Source organism: Zea mays, chromosome 5 (assembly GCF_902167145.1).
Source record: "Zea mays cultivar B73 chromosome 5, Zm-B73-REFERENCE-NAM-5.0, whole genome shotgun sequence".
Taxonomy (NCBI): Eukaryota; Viridiplantae; Streptophyta; class Magnoliopsida; order Poales; family Poaceae; genus Zea; species Zea mays.
Genome location: NC_050100.1, coordinates 219,594,648 through 219,610,724, shown reverse-complemented (window position 1 = coordinate 219,610,724; position 16,077 = coordinate 219,594,648). Strand labels below are relative to the sequence as shown.

The 16,077-nt window shown below is 43.7% G+C and overlaps 2 protein-coding genes across 4 annotated transcripts; one reads left to right on the top strand and one right to left on the bottom strand.

The window, feature by feature from the left end:
* The first annotated feature begins 5,475 nt into the window (after positions 1 to 5,475).
* On the top strand, positions 5,476 to 8,660 carry LOC100191348 (uncharacterized). 3 transcript variants are annotated; one of them, XM_035967645.1, is made up of 10 exons: positions 5,476 to 5,721; positions 5,881 to 5,946; positions 6,060 to 6,254; positions 6,349 to 6,444; positions 6,710 to 6,801; positions 7,433 to 7,522; positions 7,633 to 7,690; positions 7,761 to 7,874; positions 8,054 to 8,151; positions 8,258 to 8,648. In XM_035967645.1, exons 1-10 carry the CDS (start codon positions 5,491 to 5,493, stop codon positions 8,460 to 8,462), a joined length of 1,245 nt encoding a protein of 414 aa, XP_035823538.1. In that variant the 5' UTR covers positions 5,476 to 5,490; the 3' UTR covers positions 8,463 to 8,648. The 3 variants fall into 3 exon arrangements, with proteins under 3 accessions (XP_035823538.1, XP_035823539.1, NP_001130254.1); NM_001136782.1 differs by having other exon boundaries at positions 5,536 to 5,721; positions 6,334 to 6,444; positions 8,258 to 8,660; XM_035967646.1 differs by lacking the exon at positions 5,881 to 5,946 and having other exon boundaries at positions 6,334 to 6,444.
* Positions 8,661 to 8,935: 275 nt separating this feature from the next.
* On the bottom strand, positions 8,936 to 10,478 carry LOC100193673 (Adenine nucleotide alpha hydrolase-like superfamily protein). The gene is made up of 4 exons (NM_001138766.1): positions 10,269 to 10,478; positions 10,042 to 10,151; positions 9,350 to 9,468; positions 8,936 to 9,251 (listed from the first exon to the last, which is right to left on the bottom strand). Exons 1-4 carry the CDS (start codon positions 10,444 to 10,446, stop codon positions 9,161 to 9,163), a joined length of 498 nt encoding a protein of 165 aa, NP_001132238.1. The 5' UTR covers positions 10,447 to 10,478; the 3' UTR covers positions 8,936 to 9,160.
* Positions 10,479 to 16,077: the final 5,599 nt, after the last annotated feature.

Here is a 16,077-nt window from a genome sequence, read left to right as displayed (position 1 = left end):
CTTCTAAAATCTACTCAAAGGTCGGGGGCTACACCCATTGGGTGCACCTCCGGTGCACCCCATGGACTATCATTCTAAACCGATATTATGCCGACTTCTAAGGCGTGGGACAAAATTGAAAAGACCAATCCTCAACCAAGATGCAGGAGCGTGAATGGAGATACTCTTTGGGAAAGACCTTCGAGTAGATTATCTTCTAAAATCTACTCAAAGGTCGGGGGCTACACCCATTGGGTGCACCTCCGGTGCACCCAATGAAATCCAGAATCTTACAATTCAAAATGCTAACCTCTAAGGCACAAGCACAAAATTAAACGTTGGTCGAACAAATGATCAGAGCAAGAGAAGACAGCAGGAAGTCATTTTTTGGACCTTGGATCTTTGAGTTGATTACCTCTAAATCAACCCAAATATCGGGGGCTTGTGGGGGATGGATATCCCCTGGGTCCACTAAAGAAGTAAAAGGCCTCACGAAAGGCCCAAGGGTCCAATAATTCGTAAGGTCTTTCTTTCGTGGGCCTAGGGAAAGACAGCCGACAAAGAAGAGAAGACAAGAGACCGGATTGGTGCAAATTCGGACGGCCCACAACGTCGAATGAATAAATCACAACAGAAGACCCGACTTTCCCGCGCTGAAGCCCCCATGCAACAGAGCCATGCGAGGATAAGTCGGCGAAGGTTACGTGGGGATAAACTCAGGAGGTTAACTATCTTTTAGCCACTTGTTGTTATCATATCCACATGTACCGCCCCACGGTCGAGTATATAAGGCCTAGGGGGCACCCCTTCAGAACGATCGACCCTGTTCTACTTAGCCACCCACATAAACTCTCTGCGCCCTCTATCCAGAGAATCCTCTTGTAACCACGCTCGTATACTCACCAGGACGTAGGGTGTTACGCACTTCTGAGCGGCCCGAACCTGCAAATCTTGTCCATTGTCCCTCGTGCGATCGGCACGAACCATTTTGCCACAGTCGTCGACACCGTCCTACTCCTAAAAACACCTTGAGGGGCAACCCCGGGTGTGCGGTCGGACCCAAAACACCGACAGTAAATGGTTAGGTAAATGCTTCACTTAAAAATGGCAGTAAATGCTTCACTAAAAAATGCTTCCATGTGCTCATGATCAAGTAGGTTTTATGTTCAATCTGCAGTTCTACACAAGTGCGATTCATTTTGATACTCATTTCTATTTACTTTTAGAGCTCGTAACTGCCATGAAGTGCAATGCATCTATGACTGCCAATTGATATTATGCTCCTGCCATAAAGTGCAATGCATCGTGCTAACTGTACACTAATCTGTGAAGATCTAAGACCAGTATTTGTTTACGTTTTCTCCTTTAGTATCCTATAAAAAACAGCACGCCTAGACAACCCAAAAAATATGTGTCGCAATAGGAACATCAGATTCTAACGCTGGCAGCAATCTCGAATGATAATATTTTTTTTCAAACAAGCGAGGTCACTAAACAGAAGCGGCAACAGATAAAAACTAAAGAGTACAGATGATTGGCGTCACATTGGGAATGAGACATCATTGTAAAACCAAGTTTCCGATTTAAATAAAGATGATGCTTGCGGTCAACACATTCACAAATGTAAATGTGTGAAATCGTTCAAACATAAGGCTAATGTGGTCATATACAGGTAGTATGTACAGACCTAAAAACAAGGTATATGACAACAATACCAGCCACTAAACACACATGGTTAATCACTAAAACAATTCTCTAATTAATTAGAAAAACTATAGCAGCCACCATAACTATACAGGTTTCTATCAGTAATTGCTTCACTAAAAAATGCCCCCATGAGCAAATTATCTGATTAATCACTAAAACCTAAAAACAATAGCAGCCACCAAAATAATAGCAACCAGTAAACAATGTATCCAGTTCACAGATTAATCACTAAAACAAATTCAGTAAACTGAATTTCTGTTACATGAAGTCAGAGCATCAACGTAATACATGAGTGCATTTGACATAATGGATTACGAATTTGACATGGACAGCAACGATCTCCCAGTTTTGCAATCAAAAGCGTTGAAATCCCAACCAATTATTCAATGCACAAAAGTGTAAGCAAGATATACCGATAAAGCAAACAAAAACATGAGTGCATTTGACATAATAGATAAAAAATTCAAGCCAAATGAAGGACCATCTCGGACTACAACCAATTTAGTGACACATTGTTTCTATAGGATTTCTATTACGTTGAAACAGGAAAATGAAAAAAATGCTTCACTAATAAATGCCCCCATGTGCTCATGATCGGGTAGTATGTACCGTCCTAAAAATCAAGGGTATAGATTTAATTGCTCGGCATAAATAACACCAGCCCCTAAACATGTATGGTTCATCAGTATATCAAACATCATGAAATAAACCATAACTGAACACAAAGCTGTTGAAATAATACATGACTGCATTTGATATAATGGATAAAAAATTTGAAATGGACAGCCTCGATCTCCAGTTTTGCAATAAAAATGGTTCAATAAAAAATGCCCCCATGTGCTCATGATCAGGTAGTATGTACAGTCCTAAAAAACAAGGGTATAGATTTAATTTTTCTGCTAAAACAACACCAGCCCCTAAACATGTATGGTTCATCGGTAAATCAATTATCTAATTAATCAGTAAACTGAATTTATGTTACATGAAGCAGAACCATGTATAGACTAAACCATAACTGAACACAAAGCTGTTGAAATAATACATGACTGCATTTGACATAATGGATAAAAAATTTGAAATGGACAGCCTCGACTCCAGTTTTGCAATAAAAAATGATTCACTAAAAAATGCCCACGTGTGCTCATGATTAGGTAGTATATACAGTCCTAAAAAACAAGGGTATAGATTTAATTGTTCTGCTAAAACAACACCAGCCCCTAATCATGTATGGTTCATCGGTAAATCAATTATCTGATTAATGAATAAACTGAATTTCTGTTACATGAAGCAGAACCATGTATAGACTAAACCATAACTGAACACAAACAGTATCAATGTAATACATGAATGCATTTGACATAATGGATAAAAAATTGGCATGGACATCAACGATCTCCCAGTTTTGCAATCAAAAGCGACGCAATCCCATGGAGCAAATTATCTGATTCATCACTAAAACCTAAAACAATAGCAGCCACCAAAATAATAGCCCCCATTAAACAATGTATCCAGTTCATCAGATTAATCAGTAAACAATAGCAGCCACCAGTTCAGTAATTGATTCACTAAAAAATGCCCTCAGCAGTAATTGGTTCACTAAAAAATACCCTCAATTTGCTCATGCGTAAGGAATATGTATAGAACTAAAAACAAGGGTATATGACAACAAATAGCAACCACTAAACATTGTATCCAGTCCATCAGATTATTCACTAAAATAGAGCAGCCACCAGAACCAAACCGCCCACAACATCCCCAATTGTAGTCACTAAAAAATCACAGCAGTAATTGGTTCACTAAAGAATGACCACAATTCACTCGCAACTACACAAATCAGCATTGCAAGAACTGTTTAGGTTGAAATAGCAGAAAGTAAGTCTAGTAATAACCAAATATATTTTTACTAAGGTTGTGGGATTCATTTTGGGGAAAAATTGGACCCAACCGAAATGAACAAATTTCAGGAACTTTCAGTTGAATTTCAGACCCAACCTGCAGCGACGACGAGCCGAAGTTGTAGTTGGCGGTGGCGGTGGCGGTGGCGGCGAGGGTCTGGCCGGCAAGAGGATGGGTGAGGAAAAGCCCTAATACTTTGGAGGTCTATGCTAACTGAAGTATTAGACGCGGGGATTGTGGGATGCTGGTGCCTGGGCCATTTCCCAGCATCAGCCAAAACACGTCGAGCGCGTTGCAGTTGGGGAAGCGGAGGGGGAGGGAATCGGAGGGGGAGCCGATTGCACAGGTGGGGGAGGGCATTGTGGAGGGTGGGGCAGCTGGGGGAGCGGTTTGCGGGAGACGGTGGAGCGGATTGCGGGAGGAGGGATCTGCCATGCGCGAGAATTGCGGGAGCTCGGTGCGCGGCGTTGGTAGCTGGGGAAGTGGAGGGGGAGGGAATCGGAGGGGGCACTGAGTGCGCAGGGTGGGGGAGGGGATTGCGGAGGGTGGGGGAGCGGTTTGCGGGAGCTCTGCATGGCGCGTAGGCACGGTATCGCATAGGCGCCCACGCTGCGTGCTTAAGGAGTAGTAAGGATAAGCTGAAGTGGACCACTGGTTTTTTATGTACTTTCGGATCTGTTGTGAAGAGACGTTCCCCTGTTAGAACAAATCTGTAATTTTGTGTCCTTATATGTAATAAAGTGTATATACATTCTATATTCTTCGTGTACTGAATTGCCGATGATTCAAATCCGATAGAAAATCGTGACAATCTTGCTGCTGAAAGGCTACGATGGTTGGTCGATTGGATTCGCACCAACATGCAAGATCAAAGCCGGGGAGGGGTGGATGGATCATGGATGGATGCAAACAGCTGGCAGTGCCATGCACCAACTCTCCTGCCTCTCGTAGGCCGCACAGTGGCGCATGCCTCCCCTCCCGTAGCCAGTCGTCGGCCGCCGAGGCACCGAACACGCTCACGGCACAGTACTGACCGCCGAACACCTTGGCCACGTCGCACACAACCCACTCATCAGTGCCGGTGGTTGCCCGACGTCGAGGGCTTCGAAGGTGGCGCCCTCGAATCCCCGTACGGCGTCGTAACGCAAGAGTTGAGGGCACCACGCTGATTGTCTGCACGCCGCGCATAGCCCGCTTGTCGATGTCGGCGCTGAGGGCTTCACACAACGCCCTGGAATCCCCGGATGGCGCCAACGCGAGGGGTCACGGTTGAGCGTCCATGACGAGAGCATGCGGCCGTTGGGTCCAGCATGGCCCGCAGCGCCAGCATCGCGCGCACCTCGCTGCCGTCCGTCGTGCAGGCCTCGCCCGGACCCAGTGGCTAGTGCGAAGAGGAGAGCGAAGGCAGCAAGAAGGTGGTCTCTTCCTTTGGAGGCGTATGAAAAGCTCCCGTCTCGTGGAGCGGTGGATATATGCGAAAGACACCATGACTTTGTGGCCGTTCGTAGACGATCGAGCGGCTAGAAAAAAAATTTGACGTGGACACGCTGGCGTCGCTTCTTTGCGTCCGCGTTTAATAGATAGAATAAAATGGGGATTCTTTTGATTTGTCAGTTGTTACTAAAACCGACTTATATCTTTCTTTACTGGAAAAGAGTTTGTCGCGTTTTATTAGAATTCACGACAATGCGATTTCTGTTATAGTAGACGTGCTTAATGAAACTAATTCGTCCCTTTGATCAAATATTCAAATTAGTTTGCTAAAGTTTGGCCATGTTCTGACTTTGATCACGAACAGATTTTGGGTTGGTTTCACGCTAGATTGCAAACCAATCATGCACTGAACCTTTAGGCTTATAGTTGGGCCTGATCCGGCCGGTTTTGGCCCATATAACTCGCGACGAGCCAATGACCGTCACTTCGACTCTCCCACTCCTCTGTCGCTTCCGCCGACACCTGAGTCTTGTCGCTGCCGCCGGGATGGCCGGAGTCACCGCCACCGGGATGGCCGGAGTTCCCGCCACCTTCTCCTCAGCCACCGCTCAGATCGGGGGCTTCCTCTCGAAGAAGCCTTACGCGCCGCCGTTGTGGGCCACGCACCTCTCCCCCATGCCTTGCCATACCTTCTCGCTCGGCCATGTAAGGTTCCGTTCCCCATCTATTCCTACCCTACTGCTTGATCGATACTTGCTCTATCCATTATTTCAGATTAGTTATAAACTTCTACATGACTTGGACGCTGTGTTTGAGTTGATCACTTTCGTGTGACTCGTGAATCATGCTTTCAAATCGAAACAGTTCCCAACACCGATTCACAAGTGGAATCTGCCCAATTTGCCGGAAGGAACGGAAGTGTGGATCAAGGTGCAACAATAGAGCAACCAGTCTCCCTGGTTCCCATTAAAATTTAATCAAAAACTTGCAATTCATGTTTTGAAATTTTGATTCTGACACTGGACTTTTCGGGGGATTTGTAGCGAGACGATTTATCAGGCATGCAGTTGAGTGGAAACAAGGTCCGGAAGCTGGAGTTCTTGATGGCAGATGCCGTAGCACAAGGCGCAGACTGCGTTATTACTGTTGGGGGTATACAGAGTAACCACTGCCGTGCCACAGCCGTGGCTGCTAAGTATCTCAATCTTGATTGCTACCTGATACTACGTACCTCCAAGGTCTCAATTCTGTGTTTTTTGGTGATGTGAAATCTGTAGAATGCTTTGGCGTAATTTGGTTTCAGTTGACCATGTTCAGCTTCTTGTGGATAAGGACCCTGGTTTGGTTGGCAATCTTCTTGTCGAGAGACTAGTTGGGGCACACGTTGATCTTGTGTCAAAAGAAGAATATGGAAAAATTGGTAGTGTGGTATGCTCTTCCTCATGTTTTTATTATGTTATCGATGTGAACATTTTTTGTGTTTCTGCATGGCCATCATTAACCAATGCCTTTGTTCCACTGTGGTGTTACTTGTCATTCATGCATGATTAGGCACTTCTCTAGAGAACCAATCAAGTAGCTTCTACTTAAGTAAATAAAAACGGTGCTTTGTGCCACTGTGCGCTGATACTTGCCCTAGTTTTTTTTGGACTAGGGAATTTTGAACCATATTATATGGACTTATTTGGTGTAGGCTTTAGCTGACCTGCTGAAAAAAAGGCTTCTGGAAGAAGGGAGGAAGCCGTATGTGATTCCTGTTGGTGGATCAAACTCATTGGGAACTTGGTATTATTCTATACTCAGTGCTAACTGCCAAGGGCAACTAATGGTTTCATATTTCATTTTGGTGTTTATAAATAATCTGAAGTTACCTCAGGGGTTAGTATCCGTGAATGGTGTCTGTTGTCATTTCGCTGTAAATATTTGTTGGCCTTTAAGCTACAACTGGATATGTACAACGGCGAAGCTAGAGCACAATTGACGAGGGTGCATTTGGCCTTGTGGGCGCATAATATTTTTTCTAGGGATGCATATATGGTGAAAATTTAAGTAAATCTATAGAATTGTTTTTTTTGGGGGGGGGGGGGGTATTTGCACCCCCTAAAAATATCCTAGCCCTGCCCCTGGATATGTATAGATTAGATGTTGAATCATGTGATAACGTATAAGACATTTCAATATTGGTGTGGTGCAGTATACTGGCTAGCTAGTGGAATGTAAGAATTTCCCATGTGTGTAAATATTACATAATTTATTATGGGCCTTGAGTCAGAGTTAATAAAATAATAAGAATTCAAGATTACGTGCTGTAAAGCGTTGGACTTCAAATAGTCTGGCACATGCTGTGTCAGTTTTTTTAAACAAATTAATTCAGTTTAGAAAGTGCAGCCTGATCTTTATAAATCTTACTGTTCAGGGGATATATTGAGGCAATAAGGGAGATTGAGCAGCAAATTCAGCAATCTTCTGATGTTCAGTTTGATGATATTGTTGTTGCATGTGGCAGGTATACTTCTTATGGGTAATTTTGTGTGTACAGTTCTTGTTGTGTCATGCCTAGATTCTGAAAGTTGCAAGACATTGCTTTATAGTCGGACAATATTTAACTTCATGCAGTGGTGGAACCATTGCTGGCCTTGCTTTAGGATCCAGATTGAGCAGCTTAAATACAAAAGTATGATCTACCCTTGTCTGTTATATTATCTGACACTGAACTTTCCGAGTAATATCCTCTTGCTGGATAGGTTCATGCATTCTCTGTTTGTGATGACCCTGAATACTTCTATGACTATGTCCAAGGCCTGATTGATGGACTTAATTCTGGTTTCGATTCACATGATATAGTTAGCATGGAAAATGTAAGTGCAGTTCAGAATTTTCATTATTTATAGTAAATCATTTTGGTGTGCTAACTCCAAAAGGTTCATCTGCAGTGGCTTGTCTCAACTTGTTTTTACATATATTAACTACATTTCATAATAAATTTTTTTGATCAGTACATTAGCATTTGGCATTCTCTTCAACTTCTCCTTGACAGGCTAAGGGGTTAGGCTATGCCATGAACACAGCTGAGGAGCTTAAGTTTGTCAAAGACATAGCTGCATCAACAGGCATTGTCCTTGATCCAGTCTACAGGTGCAACCTATGTCTGAATCAATGAAATAGATTTGGCACGCGGATCTATGTTTTGGTCTTTGCTAGTCATAAACTGAATAAAAATGCATGCTTCATTTTAATGCAGTGGGAAGGCGGTTTATGGTTTGCTAAAAGACATGGCTGGCAATCCAGCCAAATGGAAAGGTCGAAAAGTTCTGTTTATCCACACAGGTGGTCTTCTTGGGTTGTATGATAAGGCTGACCAGTTGTCATCTTTGGCTGGGAGCTGGCGCAGAATGGATCTTGAAGATTCTGTTCCACGCAAAGATGGCACTGGTAAGATGTTCTGATCAGTACGGTCCATGTGATTCCATGATGGCTCATTCTTGCAAACATTGTATCCATTACAGAGTTATTACTCTTAAATTTGTGCAAGAAAATGCAGAATAGATGGTTCACATTGTATAGAACACTGATGCAATTTAAGAATAAAGCACATCTTTCTGCCATTTGGAAATAAATATTTTTTATGTGGAGGTTTGTGTGTCATTTCTGCCAAATAGCTTTATTCTATAAAAACCTGCATGTCAGTAGGTCTTTAGGGCCCTCAACAAAGCAGCTACCAAGTGCCAACCTGTAGGGTCCACTTATTTCCTGACTTCCAGTTAAGAACCAAAATAACTTGTACAAAAAAAGCCTCTACATTTGTTGTCATTCATTCTTCAGAAACCTATGAATTAATCATTGATCTTTAGTAGGGGAAGCCTTGTCATGCGCATAGATAAAAACAGACTCACCAGTGACACAGTCATATATATAGTATGTAGAAATTTTCTTACATAATTTCACAAAGAAAAGCATAAATATATGTAGATAAGATTTAATAGATGAAATTCACAGATATCACAACTGGACAACAGATGTCAAGTAATAACACCGAAGCTAATTACCAGAGCTAAGTGCTAACACACCATCCTCACAAACGACATCAACCCAGTTGTACTAAATGATCCTTGCACTACAAAAGCCCCACATTAAACAGAAAAGATCAGGCACTCAACCCAGTTGGTCCGCGCACCACTGTAACCGGGCATGTTGCATTGTTGACTACATAGTTGCTGACACTCCCAAGGAGAGCCCTGTATTGAGATCCATTGAAATGTAAAATATTAGGGAGCTATGTTAGCCAAAGACTAAGCACTCGTAGTTTGACCGACGAGAGGTTAGAAATGTTCACCTTTTCAGTGGCCCTAAGCCCCTGCAACCAAGCACAAAGGAGTCCACCTTGAGATCATCTACCGCCTCACAGAGTTTCTCCCTTGCATCGCCCCAGTAAACCTTTGCTAGTACTTCCACCTGATCAAGCCGACATAGAAGCAACATTTTTACTAAATAGTATATTTGATACAATATTATTTTATTTTTTGCCTTCAAAATTAAATAATTCTGTAGATAGTTGGATCCATGAAAGGCAGGTTGCAGGTAACCTTCAAAAGTGCCTTCTACATTGTTGCTGTTGCCTTAGCCAGCCTTACCCAAATATAAAAATCAGGAGAACTATTGGGTGTATGTTTTCATATGTCCGCTGGTCAGTTACCCTTACTAATTCTTCAGGTTGTTTAATACAGTAGTTGGGAAGTGTTCGGTCCATTTTTTTGTTCCTGGCTGGCCAGCTACCCTAAACTTGATCAAATTTGAGGTTATGGTTTCATGATGTTTGACCTGACTTCCGACAACACAGATTATATGAGGATTTGAGTGGATTTTTTCCCTTCTTGTTGGACACCTTGCTATCGTGCCGCCTTTTTTCAATACAAAAAATACTTTGCATTGTATCAGTTGCAAACTATGTGTTCTGTTGTTATGCAACAATACAGTTTTCATCCTCTAGCTTAACCATCTAGCAGAGCAGAACCCTTGAAGTATTACCTGCTTGGACTTGGATACAGCTCGCAGGATCTCCAGTGTCTCCTTATCAGGGTTGAGCCCGTACCTCGCCTGCAGGTTCATCTCCATGAACTCCGAGAGAGGAATCAAAGCTGCAGATTACAGGAGAAAAAAAAGGAGGAACAGAATCAACGGCGCTGTCATCCGACAATCTTTGCGATGGAGACGAGAGAAGAAGTGGAAAGACGACGACAGATGGTTGTACTTACGTGAGCCGGTGGTCTTCCAGAGCTCCTTGTGGCTGGAGTCCACGCCCTTGGGGAGGACGTGGACGAGGACGAGACGGTCCCCGGCCTTGATCAGGTTGTCGACCGCCCACCTCGCGGCGGCCTTGCTGGAGGGCGAGTAGTCCATGCCCATGCCAATGGTGCGCTTCTCGGCAGCCATGCCTGGCGGACCTGCTGCAGGTTTCTTGCGGGGTTCTCCGGTGTACGAAGGCTGTGAAAAGGAAGGTGGTGCAGGAAGGCCGAGGCGCAGAGGCAGCTATATATATAGGGGTGTTCCTGGGAAGAGTTCGGGTTCTGTTCTGAGGTTGTTGAAAAGATCGTCGGAGTCGGAGTCGGAGTCAGAGTCGAGCCAAATATCCCGCCCAATTGGCATCCAACTCGTAGGAGCCTAGGTTGGCTTTATTCGCCTGATGAGGCGAAAGGTAATCGAGTCGGTTTGGTTTCTGACGATTGGGAGCGCATTGCCAGCTGCACATGCTAATCATGGCGCTGGTAAACATCCCCGAGCCTCTCTCTCGACCTGTCTAGAAAGCCCAAGAAGCGGTGGCTGGGTCCAAGACTCCCAAATTTGTAAAGCGTCTCGGCTGTTTTCTGTCTCCAAGTCTACTTGTTGAAGGCAGCAGTCGTTCGTGAGGTATCTATCAGTGCCCAGCCAGGTCTCTTTCCTGTGGGCAATCACATTGAATTCAACTGGAAGAGAGGTATCCAAAAAACCAAACTAGAGACTCTCGCTTTCTTAACAGAATATGGCTTGCCTCATTGTTCATCAGTTCGTCATGTTGATCTCGACGTGGCTTCGTGATCAGTAGTAGCTGCTGAGGTTAGCCAAGGCTAAAACCACGGGCCGGCCGGTGGGATGGGTTTGCAAGCTGGTGCTGGGATGGAACCGTATACCCTGACCTTTTCCCCACCTCTCGATCCTTGGCTAGCACCTGCAGGCAAAGGCTTGCGTGTTCAGTGATCATCTCGAAGATGTCGTGCATTGCATATCTATGCTTTGGTCAACTTTGTCTCGGCAAGTATGTGAGCATAAATAAATACTACCGCAAAACATGCCTGGAAAAGGCGCGTTCAGTGCGTACGTATGGATGACAGCGTATACCCGTTGATCCGAGGATACGTTAGTCTGTCTCTTACAGCTACCGTATCGTATCATATCCTATGCCTTATCCTTTATTTTAAACTTCACTCTACATATAAATCTGCTATTTTACACGATCTGTTGTAACTGCAAATAAGGACCGGTTGTCCCCAACAGCCTAATACTAGTCGATAGCGCCAGCAGAGAGAAAACAAAAATAGAAGAAACACAAATAAAAAATCTCCTGTAGTTCTTGTCTAGTCACACACCAATGGTACTGACCGGTTCATATGCAACAGACCAACAGTACCACATTTTCTTGGCAGGCGCTGTCTCGTACTAGACGCGGCAACAAATGAAGAAAGACCGCCTATCAAGGCCACATGGCCCTGGGACTGGGATACAGATGGGCTAGTCCACGAACCACTTGCATCTCTACCTGGACCAAACCATCGAATGGGCCTCCACATTAAGGCAGGCAGTTTCAGATAACTGGACTGTGTAGGATGAAATCTCGTTGGCTCTCGTTCGGTCCAATGGCCGTGGGAATCAGACGACACAGACATGTCAGTCAACCCCTGAGACCCAATTCGGTTTTCAAAATACAGAGATAACTAAAAAAACTGTATAATACAACCCTAAAACTTTAGATAATAAGTACAGCTATTAGACAACATGTATAAAGAGTCGTGAAAAAATAGACTCTTCGTGAAGAGATAGACTCTTTACGAAGAGTCCGTCTCTTATATTTTTTCACTTAGATTCTTAGAAACCCAACAAGAGACATCACATTAAATAGGATTATATATACCCCATAGTGTTCGGTGAAGACGGATGCTGGCTGCCTGCCTCCAAGCCGTCGCCGCCTCGCCGGTGCAGGCCCAAACATCTCCATGGGGATTGTCGACAATTGGACCATCAACTCCTGCCAGCTTTTCGTCGCCACGTAAGCAGCAGACCCATGTGGTACGCCGCGTACGTTTCATTTAACGCGTATCGTATGCACGCATGCACATAAGTTTCCGACACGTTAATTCTGCCCAAAAGTCCAATGTATATTTTGTACGTACTACCTTCGATTTTACACGACGGGATGACTAATAATGAATTGGCCGCACCAGTCCAATAATCCGTTCTCTCGTGCACCGACAAGAATTCTAGGAAAAAAAAATATATAAGTATCACTTAATGTTTAATAATCTTATTATTCTGAATTATAAGACATATTAACTTTTCATCATATATTGTTTTTGTTATAGATAATGCATCTAACTATAAATTATTCACGGGTCCTAACTTTTTATGAAAGGACATTTAGATCATTGATCTATTATCACTTCTATGCACGCGGGAGCGACGCGGGGGCCAAACGGGTCGTCAGTTTAAGGTTACATTTTTCATCAAGCATGTATACTGATTATTCAACTTCCTTGCGCTCCAATCCAAGGTTCCGCGATTGCCGCCCCGCCGGGACCACACGTTTCAAGATACATACACTCCTGCTAGAAGCTGGACTACCACTTCACTGAATGTTCGTGTTGATCCTCGCGAACTTTTCCTATAGTAAATTCTCGTTGAATTACTAAACCAAGTATCAGGTATTCAGGTCAGGGGATGCTACTAATAAGCGCAGTCGCTACATCCTTAACACTATAAAAAGGAGCTAAGCATGCTAGCACTTGCACCAATGCAAAGGAAGAAGGCAAACCTGCCTTGCTCAGTTCGATCAGTTTCTCAGGTATTTTCTTATCCTAGAAATCGAGTTGCATACTTGCATGCATGCCCTGTCCGATTGGCAGGTTTACTTGCAGTATTCGAATCGAAGACAGCTATGACCTATGAGTAGTTTTTACGTACAGTATATTTTTATTAGTTGGGCTGGGCAGCAGCTTTGCACTGGCGAACTAGCTTTCATGTCGGGCCGGGCGTTCTGTTTCCTGTTTCCAGGAACATCTTATCGGAGCATCTCAGCTTGTGTGCTGTCCGCCCGGCACCGTACCGGCAGCCACTGGAAGAAGGATGGGAGGCCGTAACAAGGTGAAGAAGAGCATCTGGCAGCTGCTCTGCGGCTGCTCGTCACCCCAGACGAAGGACTGATCGATTCAGAGCTCTCAACGCATGACCGTTCCACGTTCTGAGAGCGTCGTCGTCGGAAGTTGTTTCATGGCAGACGATGCAATAAGCCACTGTGCTGATTCGTTTAATTTGTTTGTGTCCGGTCTTTTATATGTATTATTTCTTATGTGCATCACGAAAGATGTAACGGATCGATCGATCGTTCCAGTGTTGTTGTTGTTTGATTCTTCAATTCAATTTGTTTATGGTCCCTGTCAGCTGATCTACTTGTGTGTTTTGTGTTACAATCTTTGAAACAGAATCTTTTTTACGTGTTCATTATTACCTATCATGAGCGAGTGGTACCTGGCTTGTTCCATTATTAAAAAAAAAAAACCGTTGTGAGAGCTACTATTTGGTGCATGCATGCATGCGGTGTATATGTAAAAGAGGATTGGAGTTAACGAAACACTAGCTAGTGCAACAAAAAATGGGTTAAAAAATCATGGTGACTAAAATGCAGCTCAATTCGAAGTCACGGTTTTTTTCTAACTTTAACTAAGCTTATGGTAAATTGCGCCAAAATATGCAATGTCAAATCGTGATGATTAAAAGTAAAAAGGGAAAAGGAAAAGAGAAGAAAAGGAAAGGAGCAGCTGAAGTGCAAGTGCTGAACCGTTCCAAACACGGCAAAAAGGTAAAAAATAAAAAAAGACAGTCCTAAATTAAACAGACCAGGTTGACGATTCATTATTATCAGGCATCAGACCGCCGAAAAAGTTCCCGTGTTAGCGCCTAGCGCGTAAATTTATGTCGTCAATGCTCCATGGACCATGCATGCCGGCCGACCAGATCAGCGGAACGCATCAGAGCAGCTGACCCAGGTCAAGTCGACCAGTCGCACACTACTCATCACTCTGCACTCGCTGTCACTGTCAGCGAGTCATGCTAGCTAACTACAAGCCGTCCAGAAATGTGCGCTCAACGACCACACTTTTGAGTATCCTCTAAAAACACAATTCAATTAAAGTGAGAAGCGTAGGTACAGCGGACGTGTAAGTACCATGTCCTGGTCTACGTCTAACCTTGCGTGTTCTTTTCACCGCGTACGGAGTGCATGGCTACATATACGACGTGCGGCCCAAGTTCCGTTGGTTCTCTCGATCAGACTTTGCTTGGCTTTATTTTATACTGATCCCTACTGTTTATACAGTGTATTTATGTTCATAGCTAGATTGCAGCAGTTCAAACAAACAATCGGTCTTAATCCGAAGCAAACAGCCCTCATTCTCTCCGACTGACTGCTAAACGCTCTGTGATGTGGACAGCTGCAGAATTAAGGACCCAATCACCCAGAGAGATTCCTGCGTTTTTCCTCGTCTCCTTTCCCTCGCTCGTCGCTCGCTGGCCAAAAGTCTCCCACGTCCTATGCCCAATGCAAGACGACGACCGTACCCTACAGCTAGCTGCAGAGCTAAGCTTGTTGTGACCTATTGCCATGCAGTCGGCACGCGCTATATAAAGGGCTTCAGGAGTGCTGCTGGTTTGCACACTCAGCTTTGGCTTGCAGCTTGCTCACCAGTCACCACGCTCACCAGCTCAAGGCTCCAAGAGATAGCTAGCACAGCTTTCGTGTCTTCCATTGCTTGTTTCCGGCTGTTCGTCGAGACTCGAGAGGGAGGGAAGCAAGCTAGGAAGGATGCAGGCCGACCACAACGGCGTGAAGAAGAGCATGCATGCTGGCTATGCTCTGCAGCTGCTTTTCTTCACCCAAGACGGATGATGATTGAGATGGACGACGATCCACGCTAGTCGCACGTCGCTGATGCATGCTTCTCTCTTCCACAGTGAAGTTATGGTATATACTCTATTTTCATATGTAACCGTGTTAGTGTGATAGCTAGTAATATATCCATGGTGTATTTGTTCAACATATATATCATATATAGAGGTAGGATATTAGGATATGTGCAATAAGGCTGGCATATATAGTTGGCGGCGGCTAGCATAGGATAGCAAAAGCTTGGTAATACTGATCTAGTGTACTACTGTGTGCTCCATTTGATTTTGTAAGCTTTCCGTTGTGCAAATTCAGTTAATTTTCTGTTAACGTGCGCATTGGTTCAGGGCTTCAAATTCAACGCGACCCTTGCACATCGAAGTTGTAAGTTGACAAGTTGTAACGAAAAGGCTTCCCACTCCCGCGCCGTGCAGTCGAACTCTAAACCGCTAGTTTGGATACTTAAATCTCCTTCAAGATTAGAGATAATTGATGAGGAAATTGATTCATTTTCTCATCAACTCATCTAATTCGGGAGATTTTAGTTTTAAACTAACTTTTAGGGGGTGTTTGAATGCACTAGAACTAATAGTTGGTCGGCTAAAAATTGGTAGTACAATTAGCTAGCTAAGAAATAGCTAATTAACCATTAGCTAATTTACCAAAAACAGCTAATAGTTGAATTATTAGCTAGGGTGTTTATTTGGATGTCTCAACTAATTTTAGTCACTAACTATTAGCTTTAGTACATTCAAATACCCCTAGTAAGGATATATTTGTTTGAAATTATAGTACTAAATTATATAATCTAACTTATTTTAAATTAGAATGTTACTTTAAAATAAGTTAGATTATATAATATGAATATATTATAA

Coding starts and splice junctions, on each gene's coding strand:
- LOC100191348 (XM_035967645.1), top strand. CDS start 5,491: ATGACCGTCACTTCGACTCTCCCACTCCTCTGTCGCTTCCGCCGACAC. Junction 7,523..7,632: donor ATTGTTGTTGCATGTGGCAG/GTATACTTCTTA, acceptor AACTTCATGCAG/TGGTGGAACCATTGCTGGCC. Junction 7,875..8,053: donor ATATAGTTAGCATGGAAAAT/GTAAGTGCAGTT, acceptor TCTCCTTGACAG/GCTAAGGGGTTAGGCTATGC.
- LOC100193673 (NM_001138766.1), bottom strand. CDS start 10,446: ATGGCTGCCGAGAAGCGCACCATTGGCATGGGCATGGACTACTCGCCC. Junction 9,469..10,041: donor CTGTATCCAAGTCCAAGCAG/GTAATACTTCAA, acceptor CGGCTTGATCAG/GTGGAAGTACTAGCAAAGGT. Junction 9,252..9,349: donor GGCTTAGGGCCACTGAAAAG/GTGAACATTTCT, acceptor ATCTCAATACAG/GGCTCTCCTTGGGAGTGTCA.